This window comes from Cordyceps fumosorosea (assembly GCF_001636725.1).
Source record: "Cordyceps fumosorosea ARSEF 2679 chromosome Unknown scaffold_13, whole genome shotgun sequence".
Classification (NCBI taxonomy): domain Eukaryota; kingdom Fungi; phylum Ascomycota; class Sordariomycetes; order Hypocreales; family Cordycipitaceae; genus Cordyceps; species Cordyceps fumosorosea.
Genome location: NW_017387313.1, coordinates 226,186 through 246,990, shown reverse-complemented (window position 1 = coordinate 246,990; position 20,805 = coordinate 226,186). Strand labels below are relative to the sequence as shown.

The following is a 20,805-nucleotide window of genomic DNA, read 5'->3' as shown; positions in this document are numbered from 1 at the left end:
TGTATTGGAGAGGTCACACAATTTTAGTATCAACTCGTACTTTGTACTGCAGGTGATTCTCATTTCTTTTTTTCATTCATAATTCTCAATTACATTTTGTCTATTCGGGGGCCTCCCGAATGACGATGGCTTCCTTCTTCCTCCCCTTGCGATCCACGCGCTCATCACGCGGGTCGAACCCTCCATTGCCCCAGAGCGCCCACTCCGGCGTCGGCGGACCCATGTAGTCCTCCGGCGTCCAGTCGCCGTCGGGCCCGCGCTCCTCCAGCAGCTCGAAGAAGCGGTCGTAGTCAATGTGCGTGTGCCACCGGCCGTCGACGTGGAAGCGCTCGCTCGCCAGCAGGACGCAACAGCTGTGCGCGTGCTCGGCGGCGATGCCGTACGCGAGGCCCTTCTCCTGGAGGCGCTTGTCGAGCGCGCGCACAAAGTCGCAGACCTCCCAGTAAAAGGGGACGTTGGACATGCTGAGGCCGGCGTTGGAGGACGTGGACGTCCCGCAGTACGTGACGCCCTTGATCTCGACGAAGCAGGGCAGGCCCTGCTCGATGAGCCGGGCGTAGCCCTCGGCTTCGTCCTCGACGTTGAAGCCCTTGACGAGGGTCAGGCGGAAGACGGTGCGGTGGCGAAAGCGCTTCTCGCGCAGAATGTCCAGGCAGCGGTTGAAGCGCTCCCAAAAGTCACGGTGGAGGGGGCGGTCAATCTTGCGCAGCGAGTCCTTGTTGGAGGCGTCGATGGAGACGTAGAGCTGCGTCACGGCCTTGAGATCGGCCAGCTGGTCCGGGTGCTGCGCGTTGCACACCAGAAACGAGGAGATGCGCTCTTTGTGCAGCATGCCAAGGAATTCGTTGATGTAGGGGTAGAAGATGGGCTCGCCAACAAGGGAGAGCGCACAGTGGCGGATCTTGAGAGCTTCGGCAAAACGATCCGCACGAACGCCCGGTACACCGCGCATCATCTTAATCTTCTTGTAGTGATTTTCCTTGACGCCGTCAAAAATCATCTCTGGCGGATCAACGACCCAGCGCCAAGTGGTGCCAACGGGGTTGGTGCCATGACGCCAGCAGAACACGCACTTGTTGGAGCACGAGAGTGATGGGGTCGTCTCCATGCACTGGTGGGAGTTGATGCCGTACAGCGAGTACTTGTAGCAACTGCCTCGTCCACGCAGAGCGGACTTGGTCCATCTGCAAATTTTGACGCCGGAATGCGATCCAACAATAGCGTAACCTTGCTTTGTGAGGGCGGCATACGTGGGAGAGTTCTTGGCAACCATCTCCTTGGCCTTGTTTTGCGCAGTACCCTTGGAGTTGTTGTAGGTGGTAAAATCAACAGCTATGGGAGCTTTCGGATTGGCATCACCACCTTGCGACCTAATCATGCGTCCTAGGTCTTCCACATCGTCAAGACTACCGGACTTGTTGCCATTTTCACGCTTTGAGGGCTTCTCGTTGTCGAATACCACCTCGCCGTCGTCATAGTCTTCCTCTTCCGCTTCGTCGTCGCTCTCCACAGCGGCGCCACTGCCTGGTACACCTTGTCCAAGGTGCCCGGTGCGGATGACTTGGGCAAATACTTCCTCAACACCGCTCGCCCATTCAGTAAAGCGCTTAGCATGGTCACTTTTCATATCGCCCATGCCAACGGGGTATGCTCGCTTGCGCCCGGTAAGCTTCGCCATCCACTTGTCCAGCTCCTTGGCCTGGAAGCAGTAGCCTTCACTCTCGTCCGGCCATCCTTCGCGATCACCAAATCCAAACACCGAGTATCCCAGCAGCGGCGAGAGCGGCGCTGTATCGATTCGAAAATCGTGGTGCGTCTCTTGGAGATGCTCGAGGAATGTGTCATTGATGGAATCGATATTATAGCTGGGTATCAGGAAGAGGTAGAGAAATTGTGCTCCATCGTCGCTCTTAGGTGGCGCAATGAAGTAGTCGTCAAAGTCGATCTCGGTCAGGTCGAGAAGCTCGGGCGCAAGAACTGGGTGCTTGGTTTCGGCAGCGAGCTGTTGGACAGACTTTTCAAGCTGCGCAATGTAGTCCCGGCCAATCTTTTCCGTCTTTGTGGTGATTGATGAGAAGAATACGAGGATTTTGACGGGTTTTGTAGGATCGATTGGTTCTTCGCTCGTCTCAGGCTTTTTCACAACGCCGCCTTTGATCCTACGCGGGCCTGCGGGCTTGACAGCGGTCTTCTCTTGTACCTGTCGCTGGGGCACATTTTCCAACTTTTGTGTGGGCGCCTTTTCGTAGAGTTTTGGAATCGTCTTTAAGTCGGGTTTTTCTTCGTATACGTGGATGTAGAGGCGAAACAGCAGAAGCCCGCCGAGCGCGAGAAGAATGATGGGAGTTCGATTTGTGTGCCAGACATCAAGCAGCCCTGGATCTGTTAGAGAAAACTGGTTTGACAAAATGACTTGTATTTCACTCTCACCATTTGCATTGAAAAGAGCAGACTGCTCGTATCCACCACCCAGATGATCCATGGCGAATTCAGTTGTTCGGGTGCAGTTGTTAAATTGGAAGTTTTGACTACTCCCCGCCATGGAATAATTTTGGCGGGGCGAATTAGCAGCCACTTGATAGGTGGGATGTCAAGATGCCAGAGGCAGAGTTAACTTGTCATGGGATGCCTCAATATACTATTCACTGATAAAATTCACTTATTGGCTTTGGCGTTTCTATCGTGGATAGTCATGTTTTCTCATGTTTCCTATCATAGTCAGTCTTTTTTTTTTTGGGATACTGCGCTGCATGATTACCCTATTCGCCTACCACTGCTGCATGCACCTGGGTGGGAGTGGCATTGTTTTGGATAGAGCAGTAGATACGTCCCCCGTTTGTAGAAACTAATGATAGTCCCGTCTTTCTACCTAAGTGGGACGACTATTACTGGGCAGCTGGCACTTTCTAAAAATCTCCGTTGATGTTGTGAGCCAGGTTAGATACCGTCCTTGTCAAGTGGCCACACAACCTTCTGTACATTAACCTAGAAGCACCTGTGCATTTACATCAAACCAAGACGTTGTATATGTGCATCACGCACTTCCGCGGTATGACAGCACCACAAATAAGTTACAAAGGGTCAAATTAAAATCAAGCATGCGGTTCCCACCAGGAGCTTTGTTTCTGCTACCAGAAAAAGAAGAAAATATCATGGAACCGAGCACAAAGTGACTGTAAAGTCATGACTTTGATATAGGGTATGGCGGCTGGATTACTAACGGCGTCGTTGCTGCGAGTGGGTCGCGAACAAACGGGCGTGTCCAGGCTAGGACTAGCGTCAATCACGCAATCGACGAGCCCGCCTTTAGGTCAAGGGTTTTGCCAAACGGTGACAGGACCTCCTCCTCTTTCACTTCTACAACCTCTTTGCATGTCATTTCACGGACAGGGAACTCTCAGCGGGACTGAGACGGTTCGTTTTATGTCAATATGTGATACATTTCTTTCGCTAGGAAGAGATGTTGTGCTGTTGACGACTTGACCATGCGCTGGGGTTTGCCCCACCTGGCTGAAAATGAAGAGAGTCGCAGGCTAATGAGACGAAATACAGAAAGCACCAAGAAATTCAACAGAACGCCGACCATGAAACCGAGAGGCACTTATTTCAAGGCCGCCCGACTCGACTCTACTCCTTGAGAAGCCTTCCATAGGCGGAGTAGTAGGCACATCCCGGGACGTGGCTACGGCGACCAGTCTTCTCATCAAAAATGTGGCAGCCTTTCTTTGCTACGTTGGGAGGGGTATAGACTGGACCGGGAGAACCCTCGTTAGTGAACCGACGACAAGTGTCAGCGGGGTTGATGAGAGGGAAACTCACGGTGGAGGGAGACAGCGAAGTCGCTGCCCCTGTTGGAGACGCGGTGCAGGCCGAGCTCGTCGGCCATGTACGCGACTTGGTTTTCCTTGTACGTCTTTTCTGTGATGATATTGAGGGGGCCGCTGGGTTCTCCTTCCTGGGGGAACTCGTAGCGAGTCTCAGTCAAGTTGCCCTTGAGAATCTTCATGAGGCAGTGGGCATTGCCGTGGTCATGGATGGGACTACCCTTGCCAGGCGACCAGACGAGGACAAGCTGATACGGAGTTGTGTCAGTGGCGGCAACGAGGGGAGCGAGCCGTGATGGTGCAAGCCGGATGGCTCTGGAGCGGACTTACCAAGTTGCTCTTGCCGTTACCCTCATCGACGAGATTTCTGGTGTACCCTCGACTGGCATCACCGAAGGCATACTTTGCCCAGTTTCTATCACGGGCATCGTACAGCTTCATGAGACGAGTGAGGAATGTAACGTCGATATCGTCCGAGGTCAAACCCGAGCTGGGACCGAGAGCCGACTTGAGGGCGAGGACGAGTTCTTGGAAAAGGTCGTCGTCGACCTGCAAAGAGTTGGGGACATAGATGGAATCGAGGGGTAAAGCGGTGGGAAGAACGTTGACAGCCATCATGTTGGAAGGCAAGGAAGGTTACGTGAGTATGTGACGAGTGGTTCTAAACTGATAAGAAAGCAGTGCACGGCGAGAATCAAAGAGTGCTTTGCGAGACGGACGCTTTTCTACGCAAAGTCAGAACGCTGCCGGGCGATGCAGGGCGGCGGTCACCTGAGGGGGGGAAAGACGACTTGGCGTTCTTGCTCTTACCTCATGTTACGGGTGATAGTAAGACCGCACTGTGGACGGTGGGGCAGCGCAGCAAGGCGTGAGGACCTTTGTGACACAGAGGTCTGAAGCAGAGCAGAACTTCCACCGAGATTGCCGGCTATCGGGGACGAAGAAGGCAGAGCCTGTCGAGTGGTCAACGTGGCCTCAAAGGGGTTTCCGCTTTTCCTTCTTCACCCTACGTTATCGTGTTTGTTGACACATTTTTCCTTCAAAGTTTGCGCCAGCAAAGAAGCCAAATGGGCGGGCTCGGACCTGGAACTTTTTTACGATTCCCTAGTTGGTTGAGGGTGAGGGGCTGGGGGCCAAACACGCAGAAAAGTGGATAGCAGCATCCTGCTTTTCAGCGGATGCAGGTGTGAGACGACGGAGAGGCGTAGAGCAGACGAAAGAGCTGGAAAAGGCATCAAATTGCGCGTAGATTCATGTAGAAATGTCGCCGAGACCATTTGAATGAGACTGGAACCGATTTTACCTCCGTTTTATACGTGAAGATGCACCTTGAATGACCGACGGCACGGCCAGGAAATCGGGGTCTTGCAGCAGAGCAAAGTGGAGCAGTGCAGACAGCACCGTGCAAGTCGTGGAAGACGCACGGTGTTGACGCACAGTGCGATGCCGGCGAGTGGAGACAGACGTCACTCTGTGTGGCTGACCTGCACGAGAGGGAGAGGAACGGAGGCACGGGGGCTTGCATATCTTGCTCATGTTGATTAAGGAGGGATAATAAATAGTGGCCAGCTGATGTAGTTGATCCTAATGCCGTGTCCATGCGCGTCGGAGCAGACGAGAGCGGGTTTTCGGCCTGGGGCTGCTTGTTGTACAAAGTACACAGGTAACTCCCAGCACAGAGGAAACGACGTTGTCGCGGATGTCGGGCCGGTCTAGCGGCGGTCATATCGCACAACAGCCGTTGCTTCTTTATTCCGGGTTCCGCAAGGGGCACCGAGAACGGCCTTTGTGATATAGGCGGATATGGGGTGGGAATGAAGATGCTGTTTTTCGAGCCGTGGTCGGCCGAGAATACCATCCGGGGTTACATGGGGTGATTTCCGTTGGACGTTGTTGCGGCTCTGTCGATATGCGGGAGCCTAGCAATTTGCAGGCCGTTTTGCCCTGTTAACTAGTTATAGGATCTGATAATGGGACGCTTGGGCTCGGCAGTTTCAATGGAGAATTCGCGATGTACAAGGACATGCTTTTTGCATGCTTCCTACTTGCAGACAGATTCTCCCTTTTGTTGATCCTGTGGCGGCTCGGGGATGCAGGCAGCAGCCCTCAGCAAGCTCCTGTCTGTGGTCAAACCAACTACTAATAGTAACCGTTGTCAAAGAGAAAGAGAAAGAGAAAAGCATGTCGCGCCGCATGACTCCGTTTGCCCCGTTTTCCTGTTCCTATTACGGGCGGGCGTTGGTGAACCCCAGAAAAAAGAGAAAAAAAAAACACAACGAGCCCCGCTGACACTTTGGAAGGTCGCTGCCGATGGGCCGGCGCAAAAATGACGAGACTGGCTAATAACTAAGTACCTAATAATAAGAGGGAGGGTTGTCGCCAAGCACGTCTTCTTCGAAACCTCGGAAGTCTTTCCCCATTATATCATCTACTCATTTTGAAACCCCTTGACTTCTTCAATCTCTTTTGCTAAATACAGATTTTCGGGTTTGCCGAGGCACGCGAAAGCTACCAATGTCATCGTCGTCCACTGTCGCTGCCACCGGCGGTGATGGCGCCAACGGCAGCATCGCCACCTGCACCAACAGCAACAGCAACAGCAAGATGTCGCCGCAACAGCCGGCGCCGAGCGGCAGCGCCTGCGCCAATGAAGCCGCCCGCCGTCCGCCGTGTAAGAACACGCGGGGCTGGCGCAAGATTGTGCGCAACTTTACGCCCTCGTGAGTCCTTCTGCCAGCCTCGCCACCTCTGCTATCAAGACCAACCAAAACCCCGGCGACACCGGCTGGAACTTGTTCAGAGAAGGCAACAGATAGAGTCTACTCAGACGTCGGAAATGCTAACTCTCATCCGTCAGGTGGTTCGCCGTCAACATGGGCACCGGCATTGTATCCATCCTCCTCCACAACCTGCCCTACAACGCCCAGTGGCTGCAGTACATCTCCTACGCCATCTTCGCCCTCAACGTCGTCCTCTTCACCACCTTCCTCGCCATAAGCATACTCCGCTACACGCTCTACCCGGAGATTTGGACAGCCATGATTGACCACCCGGGGCAGTCCCTCTTTCTCGGCTGCTTCCCCATGGGCTTTGCCAGTACGTCTTCCGCCTCCCTCCACCCCCCCCCCGCGCCAGGCCCCCAGCTAATCACATAAACAGCCATTATCAACATGATGATCTTTGCCTGCGGCCACTGGGGCAGCGGCCTCATCCACCTCGCCTGGGCCTTCTGGTGGCTCGACGCGCTCCTCTCCATGGCCACCTGCATCTCCATGCCCTTCATCGTCATGCACTGGCACCGCCCCGGCCTCGAGCACACCACCGCCGCGCTGCTCCTCCCCATCGTGCCCACCATCGTGGCCGCCGCGACCGGCGGTATCGTCGCCGAGGCGCTGCCCTCCCCGGACCGCGCCCTCACCACGCTCGTCGCCTCGTACGTGCTCTGGGGCATCGGCGAGGCGCTCTCCGCCTGCGTCCTCGCCCTCTACTTCCACCGCCTCACCGTCCACGACCTGCCCCCGCGCGAGGTCATCGTCTCCGTCTTCCTGCCCGTCGGCCCGCTCGGCCAGGGCGGCTTCGGCATCCAGCAGCTCGGCCGCGTCGCCCTCGCCCGCCTGCCCCAGACGACCGCCTTCTCCATCGGCCTCGACCCCGCGCGCGCCGCGGAGGTCCTCTACGTCCTCGGCGTCTTCCTGGCACTCGTCATGTGGGGGTTCGCCCTGCTCTGGGTCTGCTTCGCGCTCATCAGCCTCGCCACCACAGCGCACTTCCCCTTCAACATGGGCTGGTGGGGGTTCACCTTCCCGCTCGGCGTCTGGGGCACCTGTACGGCCGCGCTCGCGATGAACCTCGACAGCGACTTCTTCAAGATTGCGACCATGATTATTTCGCTCACGGTGCTGTTGCTGTGGCTCATGGTTGGCGCCCGCACGCTGCAGCTCGCAATCAGCGGCGACATGTTTGTCGCGCCCTGCCTCAAGACGCTGCGAGAGAAGGACGCGGCGCCCGCGAGCCAGACGGAGACTGAAAACTGAGCATGATGGGCGTGTTCTTATTTTTGGGCCAGCATTTTCTCGGCGTTGTCGCAAATGTTTTCATCTATTGTGCATTTACATCTAGCCATTCAACACTGCATACCAAGCTTGGGTACATAACGAAAACTTAATAGTTGATCATTTACAAAGAAGCATTTAGGATTATGCAACGAGTTTATATCGATTTGTACCTGTGTGATATCCTTGCGTGTGTATTGATCTGAATTTCATATGCTATGCAATGTTTGTAAGGCTTTGTGGCCTGTATACCCATGTTCGTTTTCTTTACATGCTGTGCCTCCATTCTAGATATCCTACATGTTACAGTATCCAATCTATCTGAGCCATCGTGCATAGGCCCAGCGAATTCGAGCCAGAGCCTTAGCCTGGAAGCTAATACCCTTGATGTTGGCCAGGTCGTCCAGATCCTCCAAAAAGTCCTGCTGCACGCTTCTCGGGAGGAGCTTCGTCGTCAGGCTGCGCAGCACGTGAAGCTCGCACAGAAGCAGTCCATGGTCCTTGTACGACAGCATGTTGCTGTCTGTAGGGCTGGCGTCGGACAGGATGCGGTCAATGTTGCGCAGAATGCGGATCGCGCGACCGGCTGTGCCGCTGTGCCGCCGTCCCGAACGACCGCCCAGCATCGCGGAGAGGTAGCGGACAACGCCGATGGAAACGAGAACGCCTGGGGTGAGGCCAACGAAACCAAACACAAGCTCCTGGCTCTTCAGCAGAGAGTCAATCCCGGTCATGGCCACTTCCAGGTCAACTTTAGACTTTTGCACCTGGATCAGCAGAGAACGCACGAGGTCGCCGGTGACGGCGCCAGCCAAAGGCTTCTTCAGGTATTTTTCGTAGGCGCGCAACACAGGTGTCACGTCACCCTCAGCGACTTTGCGGCGAATCTCGCTAACATGGGCGTCGGTGATGGAAGAACCTTCCACAACAAACTGCGGATTATCTTGAGCGAATTCAACCACCATGCGTTCCAGGCTTTCCCGATCAGCCTTGAGACTGTCTCGGCTCATGATGGCAATCTCACTTGTCGCATCATGTCGAATTGTCTTGACGATTTTTTGCGTAGGTTCGACAACCCAGTTGAGCCAAAAGTCTCGTATCGTGGCGCCAAAGTCGGTTATCCATTCCACAATCTCGGCTTTCCGATTCACAAGAATGCGAAGTATTGTGCTTGATGAGACGACACCAACAACAACAGGAATCCAGTACCGTACAACAGCATGCGGACGGCCGTTGGCGACGGCTAGTTGATTCATAGTCGACACGTGCTGGGGCAGAACCTTGTCAATAATGTTCAGGAGCCGTCGTGCCAGCACAGATGATCTTCCAGGTGTGGCTGTGTCCTCAATGTGAACGGATAACTCGGCATCCTCTTCAACCCCTGCAAAGACTTTGTCCTCGAAGTCGTGTATGCTCATGTCCAGAGCAGATACCTCTTTCAGCACCATGTCAATCAGAGCAACGCTGCGCTCGACGACGCCCTTGAGGTGAGCGCCTTGCAGCTGAACCTTGCCGTCGTTGGAATCGAACTGCAGACCCTCGTCCATCAAAACTCCGAGTCCACTGGCAGTGATTTCTCTCAGCTTCCGGAGCTCTGCTAGCTTCTTGAGAGCTTCGTTCCGACAGTATGCCAGAGGCGAGAGAACCTTGCGCTGCACGTTGGCCAGTGATCGCTCAACGATGCTCTCTCGTACGATGCCGTAGAATTTGCGCCATTGCTGCGTCATGCCAGATCCAGCCTGTACGAGATCCGACGAGGCATCTCGTACATCAAACGAATCGATGCGGGTCTTGCTTGCGGAGTAGACCTCTTGTGTCCATACCCAGAGCCGTAGAGGCGAAGTCTGGACGGTGTAGAGGCTGCTGTACGTGTAGGAATTAAGAACCTCTGACCAGTACCAAATGTCGTCGCTCAGGGGAATGATGCGGTCAAGAAGGGTGTTGAGAATGGCACCGTATACCTGGACCGTGGCCTTTGTGACAAGAAGCCACTCTGCTTCGTTTTCGTAGTGACTTTTGGCTTCGACGGGCGGAAGGCTGGTGGTTCCGTCGGCGTGGTACGTTAGAATATCCGATTGTATGAGAAGCGAGCGAACAAGGTCAATGGGTACCAGAGCCTGAGATGAAGAAGTGCTGCTTAGAGACTGGACAAGGTGAAGAAGCTGATCAATCCTGGGTGAGCTCAAGGCTCGAGCAGCGACGACCGTCTGGTCAGCAGATTCCGAGGCGGTGTCATCTGGCGTCAGGTCGGCCAGGACTGGTAGCCGGTCCAGATATGCATCGAGACGACGCACTTGGCTATATAATGATGATCAGATACCATGCACGCGGAATGTGGATGAGGCAGTGGCGTGACGTACTCACTGACGAGCGTCATAGCCGCTGGTTGAGGCCTGGCGCGGGGGTATCAAGCCGCTGGCCGTCGGATAGTCGGGGAACTACCAAAACGCGCTCAATTGAGCATCGATCTCGGTGTGTGGCGGACTGGTGGGTATATGAAACAGGCTGTGTTGTAAGCGGAATCACACCATATGGTGTTTCTTATCGGAAGATGTATAGCCGCTGGCGTCACAAGTTGAAGAATGGGTTGGTTGCATGACGTTGAGCTTTGCTGCAGGGCAACAAGTCAACCCTGATTGGTTGGTTAATTTGAAGGTGGATCCGGATACAATTCAGCTTCACATGAACGATGGATGTTCTCTGTTGACACTGCACTGTGCTGAGATAGTCTAAAGGTTGATGGGAAGAGAGAGACCGGCGCTTGTTAAGGCAATGCGCGTGAGACAGAAAACAAATAAATAAGTACGTGATAAGCTAATTGGTATCACAGGCGATTTCTTCCTATCGAAGTACCCAGCTAAGCCAGCCTCCAGCCAAAATCCGGGCCTTAACATTAGGTAAATCAGGTACCTGGTACGAAAGCGAATACGGGCTCAGGTGCGATCGCAGGTCCGCCACCAAGATAGCGGGGGACGCTAAGGCACTGCCATAGAACTCAGAATGCGCGTCGTCCCAACTAATTGATTAAGGAAAATATGGAAATAAAATAGAACTCTACTCTCCTGTTACCTCAGGCTCTTTCATGATTTTAGCCTTAAATTTTCCAGAACTATTAACAGCTCAGAGTAGCTACGGACGACAAAACGGCCCCATCTCGACCAAGAGTAGGGTCGCTCGGAAGGCTGTTAGCCGCTCTCTGCCTGCGACAAAGAGATCTGCCAGAACGAGCACGAATACCTGCACAGGTACCTCCTCTGCTTTGCAATTAGGGACACTTCTTTCTGTAAATTATGCAACATATATCATTTCCCTGGACTTTTAGATAATTGTACTGAATTCGTATTGTTTTCGCTTCTTAAATGATATGATTCTTGCCTGGGTGATCGCATCTCGTTGTGGCATTGCCTGGCTAGTCTTGTCACTGCGAGTGTTCAGTATCTTTGTGTACATGCTTCTCACAGCGTCTGTGGCCCGAGCTTCTCGGAACTTATTTCTCAGTAAAAAATGAAGGTCAAAAACGAACAAGATATACACCCGCAACGGAAATAATCTGGCCTGACTTTCAGCAAATAATCTTGCGCCTATATCGTACTTGACTCTGGGGTTTCGCAGGATCTGGCGCATTCGTACGGAGAGTCGGAAGCACACCTTTCGAGTGGTCTGACCTTGCCACTTCCTGCAGTGGGGCATGGCGCTAAACACTCTGCGCGACAGGCACATCGCCCATCTCCTGAGCCTCCTGAGCCTCCTGCACAAGGCACCGCCCTAAAAAAGTTGAAAGATAAAATCTCCATCCCCCCACACTGCAGGCCCCTAATCATCAACCCTTCTCTCCCTTCCAGCTGTCATCGACTTGGGCACTCGTTCCTTTTCTGTTTCTATTTCCTTGGAGGTTGCGATTCGTCCATCTTCTCCTAAACACTGTCGCAACTACTTCGGACAGCCTGCTTTCCAACATGGACGTGGTGTGAGTATTTCCTCGTGGCGCACCTATCCCGCATCGCTTCGCCATCGCCATCGCCATCACCAAGATCAACAAACTAATCCGTGGCATTCTAGCAACGCCACCATCCACGCTGCCAACCAGACGCAGGACTACTTCACGGTCCTGCAGGAGGTCACCAAACACAGCATCCATCTCAACTACTTTGAGCGTCTCTGGGCCGTAAGTTGCCTGCGAAAGCCCCTGGACCATCGCCGCCATCGCTCCGTTTGCTAATCACACTCCGACCGCAGGCCTGGTACCTATGGATGCAAAACGATACCCTCGCGACCGGAATCTTGAGCTTCGTTATGCACGAACTCGTATACTTCGGCCGCTGCATTCCCTACATGCTGCTCGACAAGATCTCATACTTCCACAAGTACAAGCTCCAGGCCCAGAAGATCCCGACTCTCAAGGAGCAATGGGACTGCGCTGCCATCGTCCTCATCAGCCACTTCACCGCCGAACTCCCTCAGATCTGGTTCTTCCACCCCATTGCCACCTACTTTGGTATTGACTACGGCACGCCTTTCCCTGCCCTCACCACCATGGCCTGGCAGATTGCCATTCTCTTCGTCATGGAGGATACCTGGCACTACTGGTTCCATCGTGCCCTGCACTACGGCCCCCTCTACAAGGCCATCCACAAGATGCACCACACCTACTCTGCTCCTTTCGGTCTCGCCGCCGAGTATGCTTCTCCTATTGAGACTATGCTCCTCGGTCTCGGCACCGTCGGATCTCCGATTCTCCTGCTTGGCATCACGGGCCACTTGCATCTGGTCACCATGTACACCTGGATCGTCTTGCGTCTGTTCCAGGCCATTGATGCCCACAGCGGCTACGACTTCCCTTGGAGCTTGCGCCACTTCCTCCCTGTTTGGGCCGGCGCCGACCACCACGATGTCCATCACGAAAAGTTCATTGGCAACTACGCCTCCTCTTTCCGCTGGTGGGACTACTTCCTGGACACCGAGGCTGGTGCCGAGGCTCACAAGAAGCGCCGCGAGAGAAAGCTCGCCAAGATTCGGGCCAAGAAGCAAAACTAAATTCACCGGACGCTTATTCAGAGGGCGATACAGAGATGGAAACTCACGAAGTATGGCATATTCCGGGGACAGGGCGATAATAGAACGAATGATATAAACAAGAACAGGTTCAAAAACCTGATAATAGGTGGCACGGGTCATCATCTACGGCGTTGGGACATTGACAACTGAGTATGGGGAATGCTGTTGCTTTTACGCTTTTCTTGTATATATACTATGCGCGCCCGCATGGGAAAGGACTAGACCTTTAGTTAATAATACTCTGCGTTGGTTGATTATGACTTGGCTTTCGTTCTAAATCAGTGGTATATGTGTTGAAGAGGAATGGCCGAGATTAAAGGCTACATAAAATACATGTTGAAGGTGTGTGGGTATCCAGGTTTCAATCATTGCTGCACATTACTTCTTCTTGGGGACGCAGCAGTCTCCCGCCGAGGCAGCGGCCGTGTCAGCGAGGCTACTCAGGTTGCAGCTCGTCTTGTCGGCCTCGACCTCGCCAAAGTGCTTGGCCAGAAAGTCGCAGGTAGTGGCCATGCCCAAGTCCTTGACGGCAAGGCCCTTGGGGTTGTGCGTCGTCCAGCGGATGAAAGTAGTGTTGTAGACCTTTGCCGCGAGATGAGTTATCCGATGAGCGTCAAGGGAGGGCTTGAAATGGGCTCTTACATTGGACCACTCTGGGTGATGCTTGTTCTTCTTGGCCTCTGCGGCGACGGCGTTCATGAACTCCTATTCACGAGACTGTTAGCAAGATAGGAACGCTGCTATATGGGCATGGTTTTTTTTTCTCCATTGGCCGCTATTATTTTGGGGAAAAAGGAGAAGAACGCACCCAAGTCTTGGCAAAGGTGGCAAACTTGAAGCTGCGCTCGATGCCGTAGCCGTCGGCGGTGAGCGACCACCGGCCACCGGCGTCGGGGGTGATGAGGGGCCGCAGCGCCTCGGTGGCGGCGTTCTTGTCCGTGCCGGGGGCGAAAGACGGCGGCATGGGCATGGTGGAAAAGGAGCCGACGGCGCCGAAGAAGGGCGACGCGCTGGCGACGTCTGAGGACATGGCGGCGGTTGGTCTGGTGGCGGCCGTTGCGGTGATGATGGTGGCTCCTGATGCGGCTCTGGCGGCGGTGGTGGTGGCGGCGGATGTCCTGAGTACTGTGCGATGGCTGCGAGCGGCGATTCGAAGCATCACAACGCGCCTCGGGGTAGATGCTGAGGTTGCGGAAGCTGTTTGTTTATTTAAGGTCTTTTAAAGGTGAGAGCGAGTGGCAAAGAAGTACCCGTCTTTCAATGATCAAAAGTGGTCTCACGAGAAAAAAAAAAGTTTGGCCGTTTCCGCCGAGAGTTAGTGAGGATCGGTCCTGGTGGCGTCCCCTGCCAAGGAGCGCGCTAGGTGGGCGGCCGCGGCCGAAAGGCAATCCAACGGCGTATAAAAGACTCGAAGACCGCAGGTCTTTGGTTGTGCGGGCGAAATCCGCGTTCTTTTTGGAAGAAAATGAATTAAAGATGGCTAAGAGTTGGATTTTGCTTCTCTTCCTATCAAAGAGAACTGCGATTGAAATGTTGCCCTTGCGGGCGTGTATGTCGCTGCTCAGTAGCTAACTAGTATAGTTGCCTGCGTAGAAACGGATAGACAAGATACTCGAAACGGAAGAAATCGAAACAAGAGACATCACAAGTAGCCACCACGTTTTCTGCAGAAGCTGGGTAGGTACTACGTAGCGGCCTTATACCGAGGCCTCCAGGGCGGGGTTTACAACAAGATGCAGGCAGACTGGCTGCAACGGACACAGTCTCAGAGGCGCGTCAGCCATCACGCACACCTTGATCATCGGCCCAGTTATCTTATTTCAGGGAACAAGCCGCGGGGTGTAAGCTGAATCTCCGGTGCGATCGATACACCGCATGGTGGACAAAGGGTGAGTGTACCTGCAGATGAGGAGGGCATGGTGAGTCTCAGGGACGCTTTTAGGCAATAAGCATCTCGCCGAGTTAGTGAAAGAACTCATGGCACTTGAATTCTGAATGCACCGCCGCCTTGTACTCAGATCTGCAGCCGTCGCAGCACGCCAACATTCAGACGGAATTCGGTCATGCTGCCTTTACGATGTTGCTGCTCCGTTGCAGGCTGATGGCCGAAGTAGTGGGCGAGGGAGGTAAGAGCGGCGCTCACGCTAGTACTAAAACGTCCACTCCGTGAGCCAAATAGAGAGGTACATTGATCTCCCACCATTCTTGCACCAATTTCAAAGTACAATGTGATTCCGCTAACACCGAAGGTCTGCTCTTTGCTGCCTGCGTGAGAGGAGGGAGAAGGGGTTGAGCAGGCAGGACAACAGAAAAAAACAGGAGCGAGGCGACGGAAAATTCACGCGCCCGCCAACTCCTTTTTTGTCCGTTCCCTCTTCCCCTCTTTCTGCCACCTCTTTCGCCTTCTTCTTCCCTCACGTCTCAAGCTCAATTTGTTGCTTTGTCATCAACTTTCCCTGGCCTCGGATTTTTTTTGGGCTCCCCTTTGGTTACATAATTTCGCATCCCGCCTCGCCCAAAAAACGGTCCATCTTTTCATCACGTCAGCAAGTTACTTGTCTGAAAAGCCAAAAATCATAGCGACAACGAGGGTGAGTAATCATCATTCCTGCCTAGCCCCTCATGACCTCTGGTCGGCCTTCTCGGCCTTCTCGCTTTACCCCAGCCTTGTTGGCCGCCAAAAACGCTGCCCTGATGGAATGTGTGCTGAGTCAGAATCAATTAGCCGTCGACAACGCCCTCGTTCGCCATGTCGTCCACCAGCGCAAGCAACCAAGGTCAGTAGAGTTACTATTCATTTTCAATTTGGCCTTTTCTTCGTTCTCTCATAATTCACACTCAATCTGGCAGCTCTCGCCGCCTTTTTGTTTGCTTCCGTGTGGCCTTTCAATCCTCACGTATCCCCGCCCGCCGTCCAGTATCGCAGGTTGTATGTGACATACCCGTTGTCGACTGCCTTTGCGCTTCTCCGGCCATGAGATCGTACATGCACGTGGATGAGCGTCATTATATTGTGTTGCATCCCGCGCGTTTGCCGATTCCTTTCCCGGCAACACCCTTCCTTCGCAATTGCGATCCTTCAAACTCCGCCGGCCCTCTTACGACCCGAGTACTAACATGCTGTCGCCGTCCACAGAGCAGCAGCAACTGCGTGCCCAGCTTGAGCTCCTCCAGAGCCACGAAGCCGAGCACTCACCCGGATCGCCCAGCTCCGGCACCCACGACTCCCGCGACGCATCCACGCGGTCCGCCAACGGCTACGAGGACCTGCACTTTGCCGCCAGCGTCCAGGACACGGCCGCCCGCGCCCTCGCCACCAAGAGCGACGCCGACTCTCACATCCACCCCGACCTCCGTGCCGTGCATGACCAGCACTCGCCCACGAGCGCCATGATGCAGCTCGCTCAGCAGGACCACCACGGCCACAGCCCCGTGTCGACCGGAGGCCACCCGCAAGGCCCCGCGGCGCCCCCGCTGGCACCGGCCGGCGGCGATCCCATGGCCCTGGACTCCGCCGACGGACGCAAGTCTAACAAACGAGAGCTGTCGCAGTCGAAGCGCGCCGCGCAAAACAGAGCCGCCCAGGTAAGACCACTCCTTTCCACTCGGCGCATTGCTGATGAATGTTCACTGACACCACATTTCACAGCGAGCGTTCCGCCAACGTAAAGAGGGCTACATCAAGAAGCTGGAGCAACAGGTCCGCGACTACACCGACATTGAAATGACACTGAAGCAGTATCAGTCGGAGAACTTTGCCCTGCGCGATTACATCATCCAGCTGCAGTCGCGAATGCTCGAGACCCTTGGCGAGTTCCCCCCGCCACCTTCCAACGTCAACCTATCCCACAGCCAGTCGGCTGCGGCGACGACATCCGCAGCAGCAGCACCGGCGGCTGCCACCACCACCGAGGCCCAACCCGAGAATGCAGCCGCGGGTACCCCGCTCGAGGCCGTCGCTCAGGCCGTCGCCGGCCTAGCCGCCCAGGAGCAGCTGTCGTCGGAGCAGCGCGCGCAGCAGTACGCGGCCGCGGCCGGCACATACAAGGCCGACGGCCATCACGAGGACACGCGGACGGCCGACGAGATCAACCGGCACCTGAATGCGGAAGAGGGAACAACGGCGTAGGGCCCGGGTTCGTTTCTTTAACAATCGGGCCATATCTCCTGCCTATGCCTATGCCTTGTTTGGCGCTCTCTCTGTCGGTAGAGATGTACAGCTGCTTTTTTTTTTTTTTGGTTTGGTGTCCTTGCTTTGTTGGTCATCATTTCTACTTTGTTTCTTTGCTATTTGCGAGGCGTTACCGGTAACGCGCGGGGCTTCAGACGTTTCTATTTTGACCTCTTTGTCTCACATCTAATCTACTCTGGCGTTTGTTTGTTTGGGCGAATTGGTTTGACGGATTCCCGTTCAGTTTGCCTTGCCTTTGCCTGTCGGCGTTCTGCACATGGAGAGTAGAGGGTTCTGGCAGAGGACGGCACGTGAACGACGTCGATGCTATGGTATTCGTTTGGGGCTTGTTGCCTTTTCTCTTGTTTTTAAGGTGGGATGAGGAGTGATGGAAAATGGGAGTTTTAGCTACGTATATGTGATTATGCATTTTAGACGACATTGCTCGACAGAGCTTTTCAAAATTCTACAGGTCCTTGGTAGCAAGCTCTTTTCGCACGCCACTTGGTCCTTTCGTTGATAAGACAAAAGACAAAAACTCATATAAAAGCAAAATTCCTAAATACCCAGACATGTCGTTTTTGCAATAAACACCAAAACTTGGGAAACGGCAAAAAAAAAGCGGCAACTCCCTTCCCACTTGCACCGATTCAAAACCCCCTTCCCCGTCACAGCACTCCCTGTTCAAGCATACGAGTTGCCCATGTCATGCTCCTACAAATATATTAGCAAAATGATGGCTCTCTCAGAGTTCATCGCTTAACGAGAGAAAGCCCGTACCTTAATGTAATCGGCGCCCTTTTCGAGGTACTCCTCGCGCGAGACCGTCGCCTGCTTCCACGCCGACGTACCCGTCCAGCCGGCCGCGCCGCGCCAGGCGTCGAGCAGCGGGTCCGCTGCACGGCGCACCTTGAGGGGCGCGTTCGCGGGGAGCAGGGACCGGAGGCCGTCGCGCATGCGCTGGTCAAAGTTGCGGAAGAGCGTGCCGCCTCCGGTGAGGAAGACGTCGCGGAGGAAGTCGTCCACGTCGACGCCGCCGGGCAGGCCGGCGAGCCGTTGGGCGAGCACGTCGCCGGCGATCTCGACGACGCCGGACTGGTCGACGCCGGCGATGGACGGCCGGAAGACGACCTCGGGCACGCGGATGCGCTCGACGTTGAGGTGGATCTGGTTGAGCTCGGCCTGTGAGCCGGCGTCGAAAGGCCGCGGGCCGCGCGCGAACGCGTGCAGCAGCGAGCGCGACCAGTCCGACTGCGCCTCCTGCGTGTGCTCGTACGTGAAGTCCGGGTCGAACTGGAGCAGCTCCTGCTCGAGCCCGCGCAGGCTCGCGTTGAGGTCCACCTCCTCGTGCTCGTCGTCGCTGTTGTCGCCGACGGTGATTTGCCGGTACACGCCCCAGTCGTCGTCGTCGGCGCCAAAGTTGTCATCGTCGCCGCCGCGCCGCCTCTTCTTGGTCGGGTTGTCCGATGCTAGGTTCGCGATGCTCTTCATGCGGATCTGCGACGCTAGCGACTTGCGGTTGCCTAGGTCCTGCTTCAGCCTGTCACGCTCCTTGATCTTTTGCAGCGTCTCCAGCCGCGCCTGGCGCTTCTCGTCCAGCCACCCTTCCAGGTCGTTGGTGCGGCGCTCAGTGTCCAACCGCGCTTCTTCCTCAACTCGGGCCTTCTCGGCCTCCTTCTCGGCCTTGGCACGAGCGCGGGCGTCATGGTTGGACTTGAGCAGCCGCTGCTGGCGTTTCTGCTTCAGTTTCGCTTCATCGAGCTGGTCGTCAGGTATGTCGAGTAGATCAAAGTTGGGCGCTTCCTCCTCCTCCTCGGGATCTCCACCAACATCCTTTATTCTGGCTTTTCTGATAGCCTTGTCCAGTTCCTTGATCATCTTTTCGAGTTGGGCTTCATCCTTGATCTCGTTGCTATCCAAAAGCCGTCGCGTCTCCTTCTTGGTTTCGTTAGTAATTTGCTGCTGAAGAGTTTTGTAATACTCTAGATCCTGCTCCTTCTTCATCAACTTTTCCAAGCGCATCTTGGCAGCTTGTTCCTGTAAACGACGGCCGCTTTCCTTTTTGCGCTCAGCTATGCGCGCCAATTCCTCTTCCGACTTTTGCACAACGACCTCCTCTGTGAACGGGTACTGGATTACAATATCGCGATCTTCCAAGCCAGTCCAGTCCAAGTAGCTCTTGATCTCGTTCTCATATGAATCAGAAATGTAGCAATGATCCTTGAGCATGTGCTCGGCCTGCGAAGCATTGAGCTTGCCAGCAAAGGCAGGGTATTTGAGACGGATCAGCTTGAGAAGATATTCGGCGCTGTGATATCCTCCCCAATTCAGTCGCGTTGCTTGAGCAAGCATAGCCTTGGAGTTATAAACAGGTATGATATGTGTAGAGGTGTAAGATGACGACACCACAAGCCCAGTCTTTCCTTGGTTGTGTCGGTATGAGAACAGGGAGTCGATGCCGTAGGCGAGTGAGGGTGCATTGTAGCATTCAAAAATGATCTCCGTCATTGCTGATAAAATGGTTAGAATGTATACAGCGATGTCGAGGGGACGCGCGACTGCACGTACATTTCCGCGAGTAGGGAAGGTTAGCGACAGCCTCGGTCATGACGACGGGCACATCGACGCCGCCATCGGAGTCGTTCAGTCCGAGCTTGAGGAAGATGTAATCAAGCACGTGTTCCATGACGTCCCAATTGCTAACGATTCCAGTACCTGGCTCAAAGGCGCTGCGGATATGGCCTCTGGCAGTCGTATCGGCGAAGCAGTCGGCACCGGCAAAAGAAAACGTCTTGCCGGCCTTGCGGTCGCGGTATTTGGCCATGATCGGAGGCATGCTGAAGCGCGGCGCATCCTCGAACGACCAGCCAGCGCGGACGGCCGAGGATCCTACAAGGGCGAAGTATCAGAATCGATGCAGCATTGTTTGCCGGCCCAAGCTGGGCTTTGCGCGCTCCGCGACCTACCATTGTCAATGACGATCGCAGCGTTGCCATTTTGCTGAAGGGCCTTCTTGCGACCTTCGCTATCGGGGGCGATAAACTTTTCGAAGCGCGTCTCTTTGACGTTGTAGATCTTGGCTGGCGGGTACGTCTTCTCCTGGGGTTGCGCAGCGGCGGGCTGCTCGCTCGTGGCCGAGGGAGCCATGGTAGATGGTTGTTCAAGCAGGCGATGCGGACTATGGGAAATCAATGATCATGATCAGGCGGTGCGGGTGATGAAGAGAGCTGCCGGTGGCAAATTCGAAATGGCTGCCCACTCAATGGGTGTGTTGGCGGATGTTTTATTAGAGTCGCTGCCACCGGGTCGCACGCTTGAAATCGCACAGCGGCCACTGGCGAGGCTGCAAGGCTGAGAAGTCGCTGGTGGGTCGAGCCTCGACCTGTTATCACGCGTTGCTCGAGCATGTTGAACTACGTTTCGGAGCAGAAAGACGAAACCTTGAGTTAATGGCACTAATGGAAGTCTATATTCATTGGAATTTCTGAGTCTCATTCATGTAATCGTGGCGTGGGTGCGCAGCCCAGGTTGTTCTATTGCTTCCAAAACGCGTCACCAACTTAAGAGGGTGGCTTTAGATTATCCGTTGCTACTTACAAGTCAGCAAAAAGAATTATGAAACAGAATAGCACAATTGCTCCATTACCTTCGAGATGAAATAACACGTTTGATTGATAATTCTTGAACATCTGTGCCACCAACT

At 54.6% G+C, this 20,805-nt stretch overlaps 8 protein-coding genes across 8 annotated transcripts; 3 read left to right on the top strand and 5 right to left on the bottom strand.

Moving 5' to 3' along the window:
* Positions 1-100: 100 nt before the first annotated feature.
* Positions 101-2,482, bottom strand: ISF_05457 (flavodoxin and radical SAM domain protein; the record flags this gene model as incomplete). Its single annotated transcript, XM_018849062.1, has 2 exons — positions 101-2,376; positions 2,431-2,482. 2 exons carry the CDS (start codon positions 2,480-2,482, stop codon positions 101-103), a joined length of 2,328 nt encoding a protein of 775 aa, XP_018703633.1.
* A 1,145-nt stretch (positions 2,483-3,627) lies between these two features.
* On the bottom strand, positions 3,628-4,442 carry ISF_05456 (cysteine dioxygenase; the record flags this gene model as incomplete). Its single annotated transcript, XM_018849061.1, has 3 exons — positions 3,628-3,749; positions 3,820-4,072; positions 4,155-4,442. The coding sequence occupies 3 exons, from the start codon at positions 4,440-4,442 to the stop codon at positions 3,628-3,630; spliced, it is 663 nt and encodes a 220-aa protein (XP_018703632.1).
* Positions 4,443-6,338: 1,896 nt separating this feature from the next.
* Positions 6,339-7,858, top strand: ISF_05455 (C4-dicarboxylate transporter/malic acid transport protein; the record flags this gene model as incomplete). Its single annotated transcript, XM_018849060.1, has 3 exons — positions 6,339-6,544; positions 6,682-6,920; positions 6,984-7,858. 3 exons carry the CDS (start codon positions 6,339-6,341, stop codon positions 7,856-7,858), a joined length of 1,320 nt encoding a protein of 439 aa, XP_018703631.1.
* Positions 7,859-8,193: 335 nt separating this feature from the next.
* Positions 8,194-10,253, bottom strand: ISF_05454 (ATP synthase regulation protein NCA2; the record flags this gene model as incomplete). Its single annotated transcript, XM_018849059.1, has 2 exons — positions 8,194-10,174; positions 10,237-10,253. The coding sequence occupies 2 exons, from the start codon at positions 10,251-10,253 to the stop codon at positions 8,194-8,196; spliced, it is 1,998 nt and encodes a 665-aa protein (XP_018703630.1).
* A 1,579-nt stretch (positions 10,254-11,832) lies between these two features.
* ISF_05453 (C-4 methylsterol oxidase, variant) lies at positions 11,833-12,910 on the top strand (the record flags this gene model as incomplete). The annotated part of the gene is made up of 3 exons (XM_018849058.1): positions 11,833-11,843; positions 11,936-12,041; positions 12,113-12,910. 3 exons carry the CDS (start codon positions 11,833-11,835, stop codon positions 12,908-12,910), a joined length of 915 nt encoding a protein of 304 aa, XP_018703629.1.
* A 399-nt stretch (positions 12,911-13,309) lies between these two features.
* On the bottom strand, positions 13,310-13,961 carry ISF_05452 (Transcriptional coactivator/pterin dehydratase; the record flags this gene model as incomplete). Its single annotated transcript, XM_018849057.1, has 2 exons — positions 13,310-13,636; positions 13,740-13,961. 2 exons carry the CDS (start codon positions 13,959-13,961, stop codon positions 13,310-13,312), a joined length of 549 nt encoding a protein of 182 aa, XP_018703628.1.
* A 2,087-nt stretch (positions 13,962-16,048) lies between these two features.
* On the top strand, positions 16,049-17,060 carry ISF_05451 (bZIP transcription factor; the record flags this gene model as incomplete). The annotated part of the gene is made up of 2 exons (XM_018849056.1): positions 16,049-16,516; positions 16,581-17,060. The coding sequence occupies 2 exons, from the start codon at positions 16,049-16,051 to the stop codon at positions 17,058-17,060; spliced, it is 948 nt and encodes a 315-aa protein (XP_018703627.1).
* A 726-nt stretch (positions 17,061-17,786) lies between these two features.
* On the bottom strand, positions 17,787-20,249 carry ISF_05450 (Actin-like protein; the record flags this gene model as incomplete). The annotated part of the gene is made up of 4 exons (XM_018849055.1): positions 17,787-17,816; positions 17,883-19,612; positions 19,671-19,991; positions 20,069-20,249. 4 exons carry the CDS (start codon positions 20,247-20,249, stop codon positions 17,787-17,789), a joined length of 2,262 nt encoding a protein of 753 aa, XP_018703626.1.
* Between the last annotated feature and the right edge of the window lie 556 nt (positions 20,250-20,805).